We start from the raw sequence: 17,895 nt of genomic DNA, 5'->3' as shown, positions 1-17,895 counted from the left end.
GCTTATGAAATTCTATAAAAAATACAATTTTTCATATAATGAAAAAAATAATTTTAAATAGCAATCACAACATATTTTTAAATTGTACATGACAACATAAAATTTAATCCAATTGTAACATAAAATTCAATCCAATAGTTTCAGCTTTTAGTGTTATATATATGCAAGAATATTTTTGTAAATTAATTATTAGCGGGACGGATTAGGGAGTGGGTTCGCATCGGGTATTAATAATCCTATCCTCGACCCTGAACCCCCGACTTTGGCTGTCGAGGAAAACCCGAACCCAACCATGATCCCAGTCCATTCGAGTTTTTCTTGTCAAAATCAGGACGAGTCCGGGACGGATCCCATGGGTTCGGGGCCATTGCCATGCTTAGCTAAAATCTTCAAAAGATTTATTTTTGTATTAAATTCAGATGAAAGTTCCTTTTAAAATTTAATCACAGTTAGATTTAGATCTGCACCCTATGCAGTTCAATCATCAACTTTAGGCAACTAATTAGCATGTTCCAGAAGCTATGTTTGAAAAAAAATAGGAAAATTATAGTCGCAAGGGCAAAGTATTGTCCGTTAAACTTGACATTATTCTTTTAATTTGCTGAAGAGTATGTTAAGAATAAGTATCTAAAATTAACATTATATGAAAAAAAGATATAGATGGATTATATGCATGGGGAAGAGCGAGTGGAATTCCAACCTGCTGCCATGATGTACGCATACTTGGTTAAAACTTTCCGTTTGAAATGCATTATTCGGTGACAAGAATATTTTCCTTTTTTTTTGTTTTGTCCTTTCAGACAAAGTAAGAAAAAAAGAAAGAGATGTGTCCTATCTATTTTTTCTGCTAGAATTTAAAGCATGAAATCAACTCGCATCATTTATACGTAACAGCTAAGGTTTTTTAGTTTATATTCTCAATTGTGACATGTGCAACTAAGGGCTAAGGTAGAACCACTACATGGTAAGGGATAAGGTGGGCACTTGACCTTGTAAGATATTTCTTTTTACCTTTTGTATCTAGACCAACCTTCTTTCATCCTGAACATGGCTGCTTTCTTTGGTTCCCCACCAATTTTCTCCCTCCCCCCTACTATTATTAGAACTCATCACATTTCTTCATCATCACAAACTCCACCACCAACACCTTCACCACAATCTCAGCCTCCAACTTCGTCTCCACAGCAGCTAAGAACAACAAATTTGAATGAGGAATCAGTGCAAGTGTCCACTGAAGCTAAGCAACAGAAGCCCATCAAACCAGTCACTTCATCCACTAAGGTTGGATCCACGGATTGGATAGCCACTTCCTTGACCAGAAGGTTTGGGATAGGAGCTGGTCTTGCATGGGTTGGCTTTCTTGCATTTGGTGTCATCTCAGAACAAATCAAGACTCGCCTTGAGCTGTCTCAGCAAGAGGCAAATACAAGGTCCGTGTTCCAAATATGTTTTTATTTTTTTATTTTTTTTATTTGTTTCATCCTTAGGAAACTTCTCCAACTTCTAAAGCCCCAACAGATATTTATGACATTGAAATACATTTTAAAAAGATTCCCATGAACACAAAACTTATGAATGCCACAAGTTCTCTGACAAAACATGCCAAAAGTCCATTATTTGGTGGGTGCACCTGTACTTATTTATCAACAACTTTCCTGTAATTTTTTGAAGTTACTAAAAACTGTTTTTTTTTTTTGATTTCTTTAAGAAAATTGACTATCCTAAGAATCTGGGCTTGTACAAGCCTTATAAGGATTACATTGGTGATATTTCTAGTAGATGTGAGATTTCAACAGCCCCTGAGAACTGACATTTTGGTAGTTGTACTCTATGACACTTCAGTCAGCCTTTCTGATATCCCTCTATAGGTAGCCTTTTTGAGACGTGTTTGGACCTGTTGAGCTATTGATAGCAGGAACTCACCACACTAGAACAAGTTATGGAGAGAAAGAGAGAAGATTTAGGCTTTTGCACAAAAGATGCACACTCACTCTATCTTTGTTATTCACACTTTTCTATTTTATAACAACTAATGAAGTTATTTAGATATAACTAACTTTTATGACAGAAAAGTAACTACTAACAATTACAATTAAATTGTTTAAATTGGTTCACAACGGGATCCTCATCCTCTATTTAATGGTTATTTAATTGTGAAATGTTAATATGCTATTGTAGACTGTAGAGGCTGCGGGGCTGTTGAGAAGACAGTTAATGCAATTAAGAAAACTTTCCAACAACAATCTTCTTACATTCATCAAAATTATATAGTCAAGGTTACATTTTAGTTCTTTTATTGATGACTGATGGCCTTCTTGTCTTGCATAGGAACGTTGAGAAGGTGGAAGAGGTGGTGCTTCCTAATGGCATAAGGTTCATTATCATTCACACTATTATAACTTAAGATAATTGTATACACTATACAGTTATTATATGCCTCATTTTGTGATGCACAAAATGTGTTAAATTAACAGGTACTATGAGTTGAAACTTGGTGGTGGCGCTTCACCAAGGCCGGGAGATTTGGTTGTGATTGATATCATGGGAAAAATTGAAAGTAGTGAAGTGTTTGTAGACACATTTGAGGGGGACAAGAAACCATTGGCTCTAGTGATGGGGTCAAGGCCATATAGTAAGGGAGTCTGTGAAGGTATAGAATATGCACTTAAAACTATGAAGGCTGGAGGCAAGAGGAAGGTAATAGTCCCTCCTAAATTGGGGTTTGGAGAGAATGGTGCTGACTTAGGCACTGGTGTGCAAATTCCTCCACTTGCAACACTTGAATACATTCTAGAGGTTGAAAAAGTCTCCATTGCACCCGCTTAATCCAATCATGCAGGGTGCTCAGCTTCTATCATCTAATATAATATCATTCATTTAATTATTTTCTCATTCTTTTCGATGGGATTGAAAGATAGTAATATACATTTAAACTGTCAATAATTTTGTCAGGCTGACCTTTAAAGGCCATGATGGGGCTTTGTTTAACTTCTAATTTCAAATTTAGTGCCTACAAATACAATAACACGTGCAGTCCTCAACTTTATACATTTTATTTTTCTGGTTACTTGACTGAGGCCCTCCAAATTTCATCATATCTTGTTATATTCAAATTGTAACACACTTACTTTTTACTCCTATGCATGCGAAAGTCTAGTTTATATATATTCATTCAAATAATATTAACATTACTTTGGAAGTGTGAAAGAAGTCAATTAATGGCAGCTGTAATGAAGAATAAAAAGAAATAATTTTCCATTATCATTAACGGGATAAGCTAGAAAAATGGGAAATATATTTTTCTTCTTCTCTTCACATATATGAAGGTAATCCTGTTTGGGATATAATCAAATATATAGATTAATTATCAACAAATGATAAAATCACCAACTAGTATTTAGCAAGATTTTAAAGTTCAATTGGCACTTCTTGTGGTAGTTTTTAAAACAATCGATTATCGAACTTGAAATTAATTGTCTTCAATATTAAAAATGATTGATAATCAATTGTGAAAAAAATTAACTATTTCATGTGAAAAATGTATAAATGTTGAAAATCTTGCCTATCAAGCAAAGAAATAAAATGATGTGAGATGCTAACTCTTTTTCCTTCTCTCTCTATTTGCACAGTATCAAACAATATGAAACTTCTTGTATATTCTCTATTTTTCCTCTTTTCCTTTTCTTCACCCTCAATTTCTATCAAACATAGCATTAAACTTTCCGTTCCCACTTTTATCCATTGTTTATTTATATTGAAATGAAGAAAAAGGAAATAAAAAGGCATATAATAACCAAAAAATAATAAATTTTAGAAGAGAAATAAGAAATGAAAATAATTTAATCTCGGGACTCCAAAAAAAAATAACTCTCTGAAATTGAAGAAAAAATTCTTCATTATTTCACTTAAAAAATTAAATAGATTATTTCATAACATTAAGAAAATTAAAAATGATAAATTATTTTTTGGTTAAAAAAACAATGAAATAAAAGATTATATTTTTTAAGGGGCTAAAATTAACTTTAAAAATTAATATAATCATTTAATTTTCTCATTTTTTTTTCACTCTTTCAAACAAATAGAGATAAATTCTTTTTTTTTTATTTCGTTTTTTTTTTTCATATTATTTTCTCTCGGGCCCTAACCCTAACTTTATTACCTTGGCACCCACAATACATCACTCAACTGAGGCTCAGCTGCTCAGGTGGTTAATTCCAAATCTCCATCACGTTTCTGTTTCAGTTATTCTCTTCGTTCGCGACGCCATTTTGTTTCGCTGAAAAGGTCGGTATCCTTTGTAGTCACGTGTTTCGTTTTCTCTGTTCGATTTTTATATTTGTTTTGTTTGGTTTCCAACTTCTGCCTTTCATTTTTCTGCTTCTGAATAGGACGCTATTTCGTTTCGTCTAGTTAGGTGATTGTGAATTTTTCTGATAATTGCTTTTGTTTTTGTTGAGAATTTGTTTGTTGAATATCGAGTCATGCGATGGTTGTTGAATAACCGCTCTGCTTCTTGTTCTTTTCTCCTCCACATATTGAGAACAAACATCTATAGGATAAGTTTTTTTTTTTTGGTGAATAAACAGGTTTTTATCTTGTTTTATGCTTCGTGTTACAGAGGTATGATACAACCACAATTTGATATTATGTTTATTTGCAGATTCCCGACGCATCTCATAACTTTTGACAAAGGATGGCTTCAAGATTCTGGACCCAGGTTTTGAACACATTCTTAATTATGTTTTATTATTTGCTGCATTGGATTGAAGAAACAATGTGATATCAAAGCATTTTTTAATTTTCTAAATGACAGGGTGGAAGTGATTCCGAGGAGGAGGAGAGTGATTATGATGAGGAGGTTGATACCACGGTGGGTGAATCTGGTAGTCAAGCAGTGACAAGCAGGTACCTGCAGGATAATGCAAGTGACAGTGATGACTCTGATGGCCAAAAGCGCATTGTGAGGTCAGCAAAGGATAAACGTTTCGAGGAGATGGCTTCCACTGTCGACCAGATGAAGAATGCCATGAAGATCAATGACTGGGTGAGCTTGCAAGAGAGTTTTGACAAGATTAACAAACAGCTTGAGAAGGTCATGCGTGTCACTGAGTCTGAGAAGGTCCCCAATCTTTACATCAAGGCACTCGTGATGTTGGAAGATTTCTTGGCTCAGGCTTTGGCTAATAAGGATGCCAAGAAGAAAATGAGCAGTAGCAATGCTAAAGCCTTGAACTCAATGAAGCAGAAGCTGAAGAAGAATAATAAGCAGTATGAGGACTTGATTAATAAGTGCAGGGAGAACCCTGAGAGCGAGGAGGAAAAAGAAGAGGAGAGCGAGGAAGAGTATGACAGTGATGGTGAGATTATTGATCCAGATCAGCTTCAAAAACCAGAAGCAAAATCTGATTCGGAGGCCTCTCAATATGAAGATGAAAAGCCAGATGCTGGTGAAGGTCCTTGGGACCAAAAGCTTAGCAAGAAGGACAGGCTTTTGGATAGACAGTTCATGAAAAACCCTAGTGAGATCACGTGGGACGCGGTTAACAAGAAGTTTAAAGAGGTTGTGGCTGCCAGGGGAAGAAAGGGAACTGGTAGGTTCGAACAGGTTGAGCAGCTCACTTTCTTAACAAAAGTTGCTAAGACACCTGCACAGAAGTTGGAAATTCTGTTCAGTGTGGTTTCTGCTCAGTTTGATGTTAATCCGGGCCTCAATGGGCATGTGCCCATAAATGTATGGAAAAAATGTGTGCAGAACATGCTGATCATTCTTGATATTTTAGTGCAGTACCCAAATATAGTGGCTGATGATTTGGTTGAACCAGACGAGAATGAAACTCAGAAAGGTCCTGAACATAATGGAACAATTCGGGTTTGGGGTAACTTAGTTGCTTTTTTAGAAAGAATTGATGTCGAGTTTTTCAAGAGCCTGCAGTGCATAGATCCTCATACACGTGACTATGTTGAGAGACTTAGGGATGAGCCCACGTTTCTGGTTCTTGCTCAGAATGTCCAGGAATATCTTGAAAGAGTTGGAAATTTCAAAGCCGCTTCTAAGGTGGCCTTGAGGAGGGTTGAGCTCATTTACTACAAACCACAAGAGGTTTATGATGCCATGAGAAAATTGACTGAATTGACAGAAGATGGAGATAATGGAGGGGAGGCAAGTGAGAAGGAATTTGAGGAATCAAGAATTCCTACTGCATTTGTTGTTACCCCAGAGGTTGTTGCGCGGAAACCCACCTTCCCTGAGAATAGCAGGACCCTAATGGATGTATTGGTATCTATGATATACAAATATGGAGATGAGCGAACTAAAGCACGTGCAATGCTCTGTGATATATATCATCATGCTCTACTTGATGAGTTCTCAACAGCCCGTGATCTGCTTCTTATGAGCCATTTGCAAGATAGTGTTCAGCATATGGACATTTCAACGCAGATACTTTTTAACAGGGCCATGTCACAGTTAGGTTTATGTGCTTTTCGGGTTGGACTGATTTCTGAAGCACATGGCTGTTTGTCTGAACTCTACTCTGGTGGAAGGGTGAAGGAGTTGCTGGCACAAGGCGTGTCACAAAGTCGTTATCACGAGAAGACTCCAGAACAGGTACTGATCCCCCCTCCCCCTCTTCATTTTCCGAATGATTGATATGGTGGAAGTTTATTAGGTGCTGGTCTTAGACTCTTAGTTATGAGTTCAATGCATTTATTGTTACTAAGGGAGTAGTTGTTACATTTTATTTGTTTGGGGAAACGGTATGCTTTGTTTATACATGCATTGCAATTAACCTGAAAATTACATGAATTTATTAACTGCTTAGATGTACACTAATAGTATAATCAACACCAAAGAGGTAAACCCTTTTTATTAGAAAAATGGCATCATGTATGTTCAGAAATCCCACGTCGTATGCCTCAATTCTCATGGTGCAACTTATATATTTGTTGGATAACTTCACTTAGTGCAAATTGATTTTTAGCTGAAATCTAACAATTTCTAGAATCTATAGCCATAGAACTGAAAGAAATTGAAGTAATTTGAAGCTGTGATAAATAATTTGGTCAGCATGCTGATACTCAGCTCCTCAGGAGAAAGGACTGATATGGCTTTTTGTTTTTTTTGTTAGTTCTGCAATTATCAAGTTGCTTCCGATAGACGCTGGCTTTTCTTTTTGTCTTTTAATAGTGATCTGTGCTTGGATGACAATATTGTCGATGCATTTTAATTAAATTCTTTGTTTTAGAATTGTATGAATTACATTTTAACATTGCTTTTAACTCTTCTCAATTCTTTTCAGGAAAGGTTGGAAAGAAGACGACAGATGCCCTATCATATGCACATCAATCTAGAGCTCCTGGAGGCAGTACATCTTGTTTCTGCTATGCTGCTGGAAGTTCCCAATATGGCAGCCAATGTTCATGATGCCAAACGGAAGGTCATTAGTAAGACTTTCCGTCGCCTGCTTGAGGTAAGTGAGAAACAAACATTTACTGGTCCACCGGAAAATGTCAGAGATCATGTTATGGCTGCCACAAGGGTTCTTAACAAGGGAGACTTCCAGAAGGCTTTTGACATTATTGTGTCTCTTGATGTGTGGAAATTTGTGAGAAATCGAGACACCGTACTTGAAATGCTGAAGGACAAAATCAAGGAGGAGGCATTGAGGACATACCTCTTTACCTTCTCTTCATCTTATGAATCGTTGAGCCTGGATCAACTCACAAAATTTTTTGATCTCTCTGTTTGTCGCACTCATAGCATTGTCAGTAGGATGATGATCAATGAGGAGCTTCATGCAAGCTGGGATCAGCCAACTGGGTGCATTCTTTTCCAAGATGTTGAACACTCCAGGCTTCAGGCATTGGCATTCCAATTGACCGAGAAATTATCTGTCCTTGCAGAGAGTAATGAAAAAGCAGCAGAGGCCAGGGTAGGTGGTGGTGGATTGGATCTGCCTCTAAGGCGTAGAGATGGCCAGGACTATGCTGCCGCCGCGGCTGCCGGCAGTGGTACAGCCTCTTCCGGTGGTAGGTGGCAAGACCTGTCCCTTTCTCAGCCAAGGCAAGGCAGTGGGCGTGCAGGGTATGGTGGAAGGCCAATGGCATTGGGCCAAGCAGCTGGGAGTGGCTATTCAAGGGGACGAGGAAGGGGTTCGTATGGAGGTTCAGGGAGGACTGCTCAAAGGGGTTCAGCATTGAGGGGACCCCAGGGAGATGGATCTACTCGCATGGTTAGCCTTAAGGGAGTTCGTGCCTGAATAAGAGTTTTGATAATTTGGCTAACGCACTATAGCATTCTAGTTTTCATTCTTGTAGGCTTTAATTTTCTTACGGATTTTATCTTTGTTTATTTGTTACATTGGAGCTTGCTTTCATTTTACACCTATTTTCACCTGGTTTTATTTTGTTTGAATTGTACCCTTAAGTGATGCATATTGACCTTGCTCATTTACGTGAGCTATCAATGTCTTTCACACAAACTTATCTTTGTTTTTCTTTTTGTAATGAAAGTAATAATTTAAAGAAATTTTTCATAATTTTCTAATTACCTAATTTATCATTGTTATAAATATTAGGCTTAAATATTAATTTTAAACAAATAATAGTAAATTTTGGGCTCATTTGTTAGAACTTATTATATGAAAAGTACCTTATTGTAAAAAGTTGATTTATTTTCACTTAAGATTATTTTCCCAAAATAATTATTTAAAAAGAATTGACAACCAAATATGCATATATTTATACACTAAACCTCTGCATGAAAAAATAATAATTGTTGTGGATGTGGATGACGCCGTACAATTTGTAACAACTAACAAGTCCCCGGCCTCATGGTGGTGGTACCCATAGCCATACATTCTAAGTGGGTGGATGGAATTGAAGTTAAGAATTAAGTTTTTTTTCATCACGGGACTAAAATTATCATTTAAGAAAATTAAATTCAGTACAGTAATTGACGTAAATAAAAAATAAAAAAATAAAAATGTTACAAAGTACTCGACTATTAAACATGACAATTGGTCATCGTCTTCTTCATTCTTGTATTTTGTTGCGCTGAACAAGACAAGAAAACTACAAAGCTATGGGCACCATCATCGACTCCCATTTCTTGGCCTTCACTGCCCTTGTCACTGTAATCATTCATTCCCAATTCTCTTCTCTCTTTCTCAATTCTCTCACATATTTTGCTTTGCTTATATTTTGTTTTATTTCCAGATTGCCTATCAGTTTTTGTTTTTCGTCGTCACTGCGCTCCTCAAATTCGACAAAGTCACTGATTTTGCTGGTTGGTTCATTATTCTTTGCTTCACTTTTAAATACCACAATCTTCTTCTATTCTCTTCCGTTAATTAATAAAAACAAAGTGCTTTTTTATTTTTATTTTTAAGGAAGTACGAATTTCATTATAATTGCTGCATTGACCCTGGTCATCAAAGGCTCCTGGTATTTTCGACAGGTAACTTAACGTTTCCTTTTCTTTATTGTAATTAACAGACTAAAACAAAATGGTCAATGAAATGATGAATTAAATCACTCTTTTCAGATAATCCTCACTTTGTTTGTTGGGATATGGGGAATTCGCCTCGGCCTTTTCCTCCTATTCAGGTATCATGATGGATATATCACAGTAAACTATGCTTGTGCTCGTACCGTGCTATTAGTGGAGTTGCTTGCTTCTCACTGCTACGCATACTTTTCTCAGTTGCACTTTCTTTATTTTTCATATTCTTTAATTGAACAGATTATTTTCTCTTTTCTTTTTAATTAAATTGCTTGTTCTTTACAATTGCCAACTCTCGAGTTTTAGCTTAACTAGAAGTCTCAAGTTTCAGTATTGGGGAATCCAACTGCGTTAACAACTTGCCAGAGGGAAAACTTTTCCCCTCATAGTGGGTTGAGTCAAATTAGTCATATATCCAGTGTGGTATTCAGATATCACTGTCCTAGACATAAAAAGAATTTGCTCATTCTTTACAGAAAATATTCCCTAGTATAATACCTTTCAGTATTGCAAATAAGAATATAAAAAAATGAATCTGTGATATGATTATCGTATTGTATTGTTAATGTTTTTTTGTTTTTTTGTTTTTTTGTAAAATTCCCTTTCAATAGAATGCTTTTTACACTGTATACTGCATTGTTGAGCATGTTCCTAACATATTGGGTTCAGTGAACAATTTGTGGTTAAACAAAGTATCATTGCAAGGCACCATAGATTGTTAAGAAAGTTATTTATTTATTCTTCTGTTAAACATGTCAATTCTTCCCAATTTTTCATGCTCAATGTATATTGCCTTTAACATTGGGATGCAGCTTAGTGTCAAGACTATTAGTTAACAAAGTGTCTTTCTGAATGTTTTATAGTTGATCTAATTTCTGAATATGATTATCAGAATTTTGCAGTGGGGAGAGGACCGACGCTTTGATGAAATGCGCAGTAATTTGGGTAGACTGGCCATATTTTGGATATTTCAGGTTTCTTAGATTTTAATCATTTTTTTTAAGATTTAGCATGCTGATCTTGGTTTTTTCTGGATTTATTCTCTTTTGATGTCTTGTAGTAGAGGATTTACTTCAATTTTTTGCAGGCTGTCTGGGTGTGGGCTGTGAGTTTACCTGTTACAGTGGTTAATGCAAGCGACAGAAATCCCTTCCTACAGGTTGTTGATATAGTAGGGTGGATTTTGTGGGCTGTGGGTTTTATTGTGGAAGGTACAGCAGATCAACAAAAGCTGCATTTCAAAAGATCTTCAGAAAATAGAGGGAAGTGGTGTAATGTTGGACTTTGGAAATATTCTCGTCATCCTAACTATTTTGGTGAAGTAAGTGCTATTATCGCTTTTAAATGAAAATATTTTGGTATTGCAGGATGTATATGGAGGAGCTTGTAAGTTTAGTTGGATTTATGAATACGGCTAGGGATCTTCTTCTAAGCTCTTTTTAGCCTATTTCAACAAGTTTTGTTGTGAAGCTTATTGAAATAAGTTTTTCTTTTTCAACTAATTGTGTAAGGTTCACAGTCAAGCTTATGATATAATATAAGTTCTCATTTAATAAAAGAATATATAACACCAGAAGGGCTGGGACGACCCAAATAACCCATCTCATTCTCAAAATATATTGGGATCAGGTCCTTTTTTGGCTGTCCTTTAAAAATCTTTCCCCAAACATTGCATTTAAAAGCTATTGCTATCATTGCATTTTTCTTTCTTTTGAGTGGGGGTGGACATATTGGAAAAATGAGTGAGGACTGAGGAGTGTTTACTGTTTAGTTGAGTAAGATATGAGAGAAATATATCTTGATATCTAGGAGCTAGTTGAGTAATCTCTTTCTTTCGGTGTGGGAAAAAAAATCTTGGAGGTAATCCTTTAAAACATAAGCAGAAACAAAACACAAAATAATTATAATAATGGAAATTTAAATAAATTCCTTTGTGCGGTTCTGAGTAATTTGAAATCCCTGATGCATAAATTTTTTTTGCCAGATCAATGGTCAAATGACTTGGTATAATGTATAGTTATTTCCGTTAAAATGTGCATATGGTTGCAGAGATATGCCAGAATAAGCTATTTATTACATTCCTGCCTCTTTTTATAGGATAAACTAAAGTGATTTTTGGTTGGTCTAATAGGGGTTTCAATGTTCTAATATTATTTATTCTTTTATTGGAAAACTAATGTAAGTCATGAATGCTTAATTTAGATATTGCTTTGGTGGGGAATTTTTGTGGCATCTACACCTGTACTGAAGGGTGCTGAATGGCTGGTGATCATTGGACCAATCTTTCTCACATTATTGCTTCTTTTTGTCAGTGGCATTCCACTTCTTGAGGTTTGCTTCTTACCTCTGATTTGATTAAAATTGTGCTTATAATTTCGTGCCTTCCTGATGATGAATTGTATGGAGACAGGATTCAGCGGATAAAAAGTTTGGCAATGTAGATGGATATAGGATATACAAAAAGAGAACCAGGTTAATTTACCTCCTCAATGTCATATATCTTTTCGGTCTCTGGTTAAGCAGAAATGTCTCTTCACCTAGTGCGATGAGTCGATTATTATTGTTTTGTCATTAAGGAGAAATGACTAAGCCCAATCATTTTCAGCCCTTTAATCCCGTTGCCACGATCAATCTATGGGAACTTATCCGCATGGTTCAAAACAACTTTTCTCTTCGAGTTTCCATTCTACAGTCGTAATCTACCACAAGAAGAGAACTGGTGAGAATCGATTTTAATTCCACTTGCATAATTTTATGTACACTACCATTTTGTATTTCATGAACATGAGTACTTAATTTACAATAACGAATTGTTTAGGATGGTCAAATTTTGGTGTGTGACTATTACAATATCGAATTGTTTAGGATGGTCAAATTGTTTAGGATGGTCAAATTTTGTTGTCTCTGGAAATGCTTTAAAACTCCTTATTGCATTCCTTAATTGTAGGTGAAATGGTATTAAATTTTTTAGTATCTGCTCAAGGTGCAGTGCAAACAGTGGGAAAATCAGTGATGCTCTGAAAATTGGCTAGCACTTGGTTCTTTGAATTTGTTTGGTTCCTGTCTTACGTCAGACTGAAGTTGCAGCTGGTATCATCATCCGCCATGGTTAGGGATGTGGCTTTGTAATGCTATTGCAGCTTTCCTTCTAGATTTAATCTTTCTAATTTGCTTGTTCTCTCTTAGATATGTATAAATTTACGTACTATATATGTTGTGTGCAAGTACTATGGCTTGTGCAGGTAACTAATGGATCAATCATGTTTTTCATCTTATTTCTTCTATTGCAACTCTCATTGTGGACCTGCAGCATGCCAACATCGGCAGATATTGAACACAAATGTTTTGTTGATGTATCCTAATATTGTATTTAGTTAAATTCATTTCTGAATACAATGTAGTTATAAACTAACGGAATGCTTCTGTCTGGTGAATGTGCTGAGAAAGTCATCTGTCATTGGTCGTCCAAGGGTGTGTTTGGTTTTTTTTTTTATATAAAAAAAATACCTTTGTAAAATAATTGTTAAGAAATATTTTTAATTATAAAAAAATTGCCTGATAAAATGATTTTAGAAACAGGTTTCAAAAAAGAAAAGAGCATTTCATGGTAAAAGATTAAGCAAACTAGTCAAAATGATCTTTCTGGAATAATAATAATTTTGGAGTTTGAGATATGATTTTGAATATATTTTTTTGATTAATTTGAGATGTAAAACTTGTATTATTAGATTCACTTCTAGAAAAATTATGAAATTCAACTAATATTCAAATAAAAAATAGTCATAAACATTGTAAAAATGGGTCTTATGAGCAATTGAAAAATAATTTGATATCAAAATTTTCAATTTTTTGATTGATCCTTAAATTCATTTTCACACTATTTTAAACAAATTTATAAGTTGGATTTTATATTCTTCATATAAATGAATCTAATAGAACAAGTTTTATATCTCAAATTAATTAAAAAAATATGTTCTAAAATATAAAAAAATTATCATTGTTTTAAAAAAAATCATCCTGACTTACTTTAAAAGCATAAATGTTTAAATTGAATTTTTTTAAAGATAAAAAATCAAATCGAAAACATAAAGAATTACAAGTATATTTTAACATTTAAATTATTTATTTTTAAAATATAACTTATTCAAAGATTTATTTATTATAGAAAAAAATTATCTTGTAAAGTACACAATCTACTACAATACTAGTTTTTTTTTATATATAAATAAAACAATAATGTAATGCAACATTATTTCCCTCCCGTTTCAGGGCAAGTAAATAGAGAAATATTTTTACATGTGAAATCCAACATCAACAAAAAAACTTATTTCTCTTCTCAAATAAATAGTAAAACTTTAATATTTCCGTTGTATTTTTTCTATTTTCTTTCTCTCTATTTACACATAACAATCGTAGGATTATTGATATGACTACCCTCCATCTGATCTATTCTCTTAATTGGAGCTTCTTCATACAAGCCTATACTGCATGCATCGTGACACCAACTCCTAGATATGCTTAATAAGCACATTGAGACCGAGGTAAAAATGATATCTTTGATTTCTAAAATATAGGCAGTACGAACTTCTTCCTTCGTCCTTCTAAATCAATGAATACCACGAGTAGTTCTTTTTTATACCTCCGATATTGCTCCATCAATCATTGTGGCAAGCATATTAAACCATAAAACCCCTACTCACATGTATCTGGTAAAGTCCACAAGGCTATGCACTGATTCTTCACATGCTCCAAGGGCCAGAAATCAAGTAATCTGATACATTAAGTACAAGATCGTCAAAAATACTGGTAATAAGAAACAAAACAGCCGCTCTTATAGTAATTCTACTTCTACCTAGTTTTTACTTGGTCAAGGGAAGTGCAATTCTCCAGAGAATACAAAAATTACCGGGATTTAGCTCATAAGTGTAAAATACTGAAACTTGCTCAGAATAGTAAGCCTACAAGCAGATAGCACAGAACATGTATCACAAACTATTCTAATTCTCAGGCTTCAATTATTGCAAATGCAGTATACAACATGCAATGAGAGGCTCAAGATTCATCACTTAATCAGATATTGTCAGAAGACAGGCAGATACAACACTTACCGGCTTATAGGAAAGGAAGAATGCAGGGTAGAGAGGTCAAGCAGACTAAAAGCCAGCACTGGCAGGGAAGAAAACAGCACAATGTAAACCGCTGTTAACTCCAACCAACTGTATCGTGTAGAAATATTGAAAATCTGCATTCTTCTAGCATAAATTGATTGCTACAGCATTCACAGTCTGGACTACCACATACAAATCTTAACTTGCATTGCTTGCTGTATGCAATAGAATGAGTACACCAAGTTCAGCAGTCACAGATTCCCTCACTGTTCATGCATCAACCTGCCAGGATTTGTCATTGTTGAAAGGGTTACCATTTAAATGATAAAATTTCAGAAAAAAACACAATTTCACAACCAGTTGGATTGCAGAAAGACCTGCGAGCAAAGAATTAACGCATGAGCAAAGAGTTTAAAATGCAGAGTAGGAATACACTAAAAAGGAACATAGTTTTCAATCTTGGATAGCGGCGTGTAGCAGCTGACCCCAAAAACGATATAGTGGTATAACGGACTGTTATTTTGAATATTTTTATACAATTTATATAATTCATACTAAATACATATGAATACTAAAAAAACATAAAAACTAAAATCTTGACAACTTCATAATTAACAATAAAAAGTTACAGATCTTAGCTCTTGAGCAAATGTACAAGTACATAGTAACAAAGGGTACCATGTCTAACCAAGGAGAGATAAGAGGAGTGAATCAGTTTGTGTCTTTGGGAAATAGATGACAAAAAAAAAAAGACCTGAGAGACTATAAACAGAGAATGTAGACTGATCAAACAAAGAGAACAAGAGAAAATAGAAAGGAAAAAAAGAACTCAAGAGTAGAAAGCAGAGATTGATGAGAATAAGAGAACAATATTACAAGAAAAAACTGAGAGTGAGAACAAGAGAGGAGCAAAAGAAGCTGGTAGATGGGTTGCGGAGAGTCAGCAAAGGGTCTCGTCACACAATGGTGGTTGGAGGGTCGGATGGGGTTAGTGTAGTATTCACAAGGTAGGAGTTTTTACCCAAAATTACCTCCATAAAATGGCCTCTAATGCGAATATTGGAGGCCATTCTCAGGATTTTGGGACGCCATGGCAGTGCATATAGCAGCCAGGGGCCACTACGCTGCTATAGCACCGCTATAGTGCACTATCGACAGACCTGCAAGGGAAGCAGGGAAAAAGTCATGCAAGATTATACAAAATCAACCAGTGACAATGACACAGTACATACAAGCATAAATACATAAACAGATACACACAATTTTATATAGATATTTTATCCAATTCCTGACACGAGAGAAGTATATCCAAAATGGAACTAAAGTATCTGACCTCGTTTCATCATTTACTAGACGAAGTTTCTCTGCCTTCTCAGTCTCACTTCTTTGTTGGAGAGCACCAATAATTGTTTCAAAAGTTACAGCATCAGGGGGGGCAATCATTGTCATCCATTTTTGAAAGCAAGGTCATAGCTTCATCAAAAGAGCTGTCTTTACAAAGGGCATTGATCATAATGGTATACGTTCGGACATTTGGACGACAGCCATGTATCAAAAGATGTACTTACCTTTTTTTCTTCTGCATTTCTTAATGCCGATACAATAATTGTTGAAGTTACAAATGCAGTCACAGGAAACAGTATGAGTTTTCTCCTTTTGTTTCCATCAACATTTGAACCAAACACCACAAATAAAGAGAGAAGGGTAGCTGTTGTTTATCCCGTGGATTTTTAATGTGAGTTAAAAAAAATATGAAATAAAACTGTAAAAAATTCATCTTAATTATTAATTATAATCCAACGATTATTATTTGTTTAAATTGAGATTTTGTAATTTTGTATAAATTGAGAAGATGCTTTCTGCACCGTAATTTGCAATTACTACTTTAATCTGTTACTCCTTGGTACTACTATTACTAAAAGAGTTAAACACGCAACTTTTTTTCTACTATTGAAAGCAAGTACTTTAATGTTTTCTTTTTCAGACGAATTTCGGAACAGTTTTTTTTGGACACATGACGCCGTGCCTAACCCGTGTTATTTTTTCTTTCTCTAAACAAAGATTACGTTTCCCTAACACAAACAAAGACAGCATATTTTAGAAGAAAACACACATCCAATTTACCCATTTCAGGACCTAAACATCATTGTTCCTTTCTCTCTCCATTCAGATCAACCCAAAAATCAATGGAAAGAGTGAATTTAAAGCCTTCACACCTAGTTATCCCTTTCGTTGCGGAGTAATAAAAAAACAAATAATAATTATTATTTAATAGACAAGAGTTAACAATATATTTTCTAACACAGTTTTATTATTATTATTAATTAACTAAGAAGTAATATTTATATAATTTTATGATTTTTGAAAACTATAAATAATAATGAAAAATGTGTCAAAAAAATTATTTTAAAAAGTAAAAATTAGATGAAGTTTTATTTAGAAACTACCAGTATCCTTTGCCTTCATAGAAGGCAATTTTATCTAAACTGACTATTTGGTCACAAAGTTTTCTTTTCTTAAATATTTAATATAATTAATTATTTAAGATTTAAACTCAAAATTATTAATTAAATTAATTTTATGTTAATTAGTCCTCACATTTAGTAATCATTTAGATGCATTTTATTAAGTGTTTTTATTACACTATTCAATCAAAATTAAAATTTTACTTAAATAATTCACCTATCAAAGATTTGCATCCAATATCAAGATATATTACTAAAAGGAAACTTTATATCTTTTTAAAAACTATTATAAAAACCACTTAGATATGTCCTATTAAGATATATTAGCAAAATGAAACTTTAATCTAGTGTAAAACTAGAACAAAAAGTCAAAAACCACTTAAGAAAATTATTTTAAAAAATCAGTAAATTTATACCATATATATTTCATCCTTCGTTAAAAAAAAATTTAGCTTTATTTATTCCTTTCTGTTAGATTCTTTTAAAGTTTTATTTTACGTTAATTATTTTTTTACAAAAATATTTGTTATTATTTTATAATAAATATTATATATTTAAAGATAAATATGCTATCTCTCTTAAAGAATCGGATAAGAAAACTAACACACATTAATTAATTAATTAAATGTGAAAGCAATTAAGTGAAAAAAAATTATGAATCTCAATAAATTTAAAGATAATTTTCACAAAATAATATAAATTGTTACAAATTTAATATTATTAATTATATTAACTAAGTACTTAAAAAAGTCTTATATATTTAAGAATAAAGAAACTATTATACAATCGATATTTTTTATTATCATGTTATTAATCATCA

General features: G+C 34.0%; 3 protein-coding genes and 1 long non-coding RNA gene across 9 annotated transcripts; 3 read left to right on the top strand and 1 right to left on the bottom strand.

Moving 5' to 3' along the window:
• Positions 1 to 923: 923 nt before the first annotated feature.
• On the top strand, positions 924 to 3,046 carry LOC100779222 (peptidyl-prolyl cis-trans isomerase FKBP17-2, chloroplastic). The gene is made up of 3 exons (XM_003525145.5): positions 924 to 1,430; positions 2,329 to 2,373; positions 2,475 to 3,046. Exons 1-3 carry the CDS (start codon positions 1,048 to 1,050, stop codon positions 2,824 to 2,826), a joined length of 780 nt encoding a protein of 259 aa, XP_003525193.1. The 5' UTR covers positions 924 to 1,047; the 3' UTR covers positions 2,827 to 3,046.
• A 1,087-nt stretch (positions 3,047 to 4,133) lies between these two features.
• LOC100779751 (eukaryotic translation initiation factor 3 subunit C) lies at positions 4,134 to 8,480 on the top strand. Of its 2 annotated transcripts, none has more exons than XM_003525146.5 (4): positions 4,134 to 4,284; positions 4,661 to 4,717; positions 4,814 to 6,607; positions 7,299 to 8,480. In XM_003525146.5, exons 2-4 carry the CDS (start codon positions 4,694 to 4,696, stop codon positions 8,256 to 8,258), a joined length of 2,778 nt encoding a protein of 925 aa, XP_003525194.1. In that variant the 5' UTR covers positions 4,134 to 4,284; positions 4,661 to 4,693; the 3' UTR covers positions 8,259 to 8,480. The 2 variants fall into 2 exon arrangements, with proteins under 2 accessions (XP_003525194.1, XP_014631398.1); XM_014775912.3 differs by lacking the exon at positions 4,134 to 4,284 and adding an exon at positions 4,343 to 4,414.
• Positions 8,481 to 8,978: 498 nt separating this feature from the next.
• On the top strand, positions 8,979 to 12,914 carry LOC100780288 (uncharacterized). 3 transcript variants are annotated; one of them, XM_006579336.3, is made up of 10 exons: positions 8,979 to 9,133; positions 9,217 to 9,286; positions 9,390 to 9,457; positions 9,545 to 9,606; positions 10,395 to 10,476; positions 10,590 to 10,823; positions 11,705 to 11,833; positions 11,913 to 11,974; positions 12,108 to 12,221; positions 12,492 to 12,881. In XM_006579336.3, the coding sequence occupies exons 1-10, from the start codon at positions 9,083 to 9,085 to the stop codon at positions 12,532 to 12,534; spliced, it is 915 nt and encodes a 304-aa protein (XP_006579399.1). In that variant the 5' UTR covers positions 8,979 to 9,082; the 3' UTR covers positions 12,535 to 12,881. The 3 variants fall into 3 exon arrangements, with proteins under 3 accessions (XP_006579399.1, XP_006579398.1, NP_001241888.2); XM_006579335.3 differs by having other exon boundaries at positions 12,486 to 12,881; NM_001254959.3 differs by having other exon boundaries at positions 9,036 to 9,133; positions 12,450 to 12,914.
• An 827-nt stretch (positions 12,915 to 13,741) lies between these two features.
• On the bottom strand, positions 13,742 to 16,286 carry LOC102667257 (uncharacterized). 3 transcript variants are annotated; one of them, XR_414487.4, is made up of 5 exons: positions 15,944 to 16,286; positions 15,487 to 15,770; positions 14,611 to 14,892; positions 14,409 to 14,460; positions 13,742 to 14,273 (listed from the first exon to the last, which is right to left on the bottom strand). It is a non-coding gene; the product is annotated as an uncharacterized lncRNA (long non-coding RNA). The 3 variants fall into 3 exon arrangements; XR_001388520.3 differs by having other exon boundaries at positions 14,611 to 15,770; XR_001388521.3 differs by lacking the exon at positions 14,409 to 14,460 and having other exon boundaries at positions 14,611 to 15,770.
• Positions 16,287 to 17,895: the final 1,609 nt, after the last annotated feature.

The sequence above is a fragment of the Glycine max genome, chromosome 5 (genome assembly GCF_000004515.6).
Source record: "Glycine max cultivar Williams 82 chromosome 5, Glycine_max_v4.0, whole genome shotgun sequence".
NCBI lineage: Eukaryota > Viridiplantae > Streptophyta > Magnoliopsida > Fabales > Fabaceae > Glycine > Glycine max.
The sequence above is the reverse complement of the archived record's forward strand: the minus strand, read 5'-3'. Positions and strand labels throughout refer to the sequence as shown.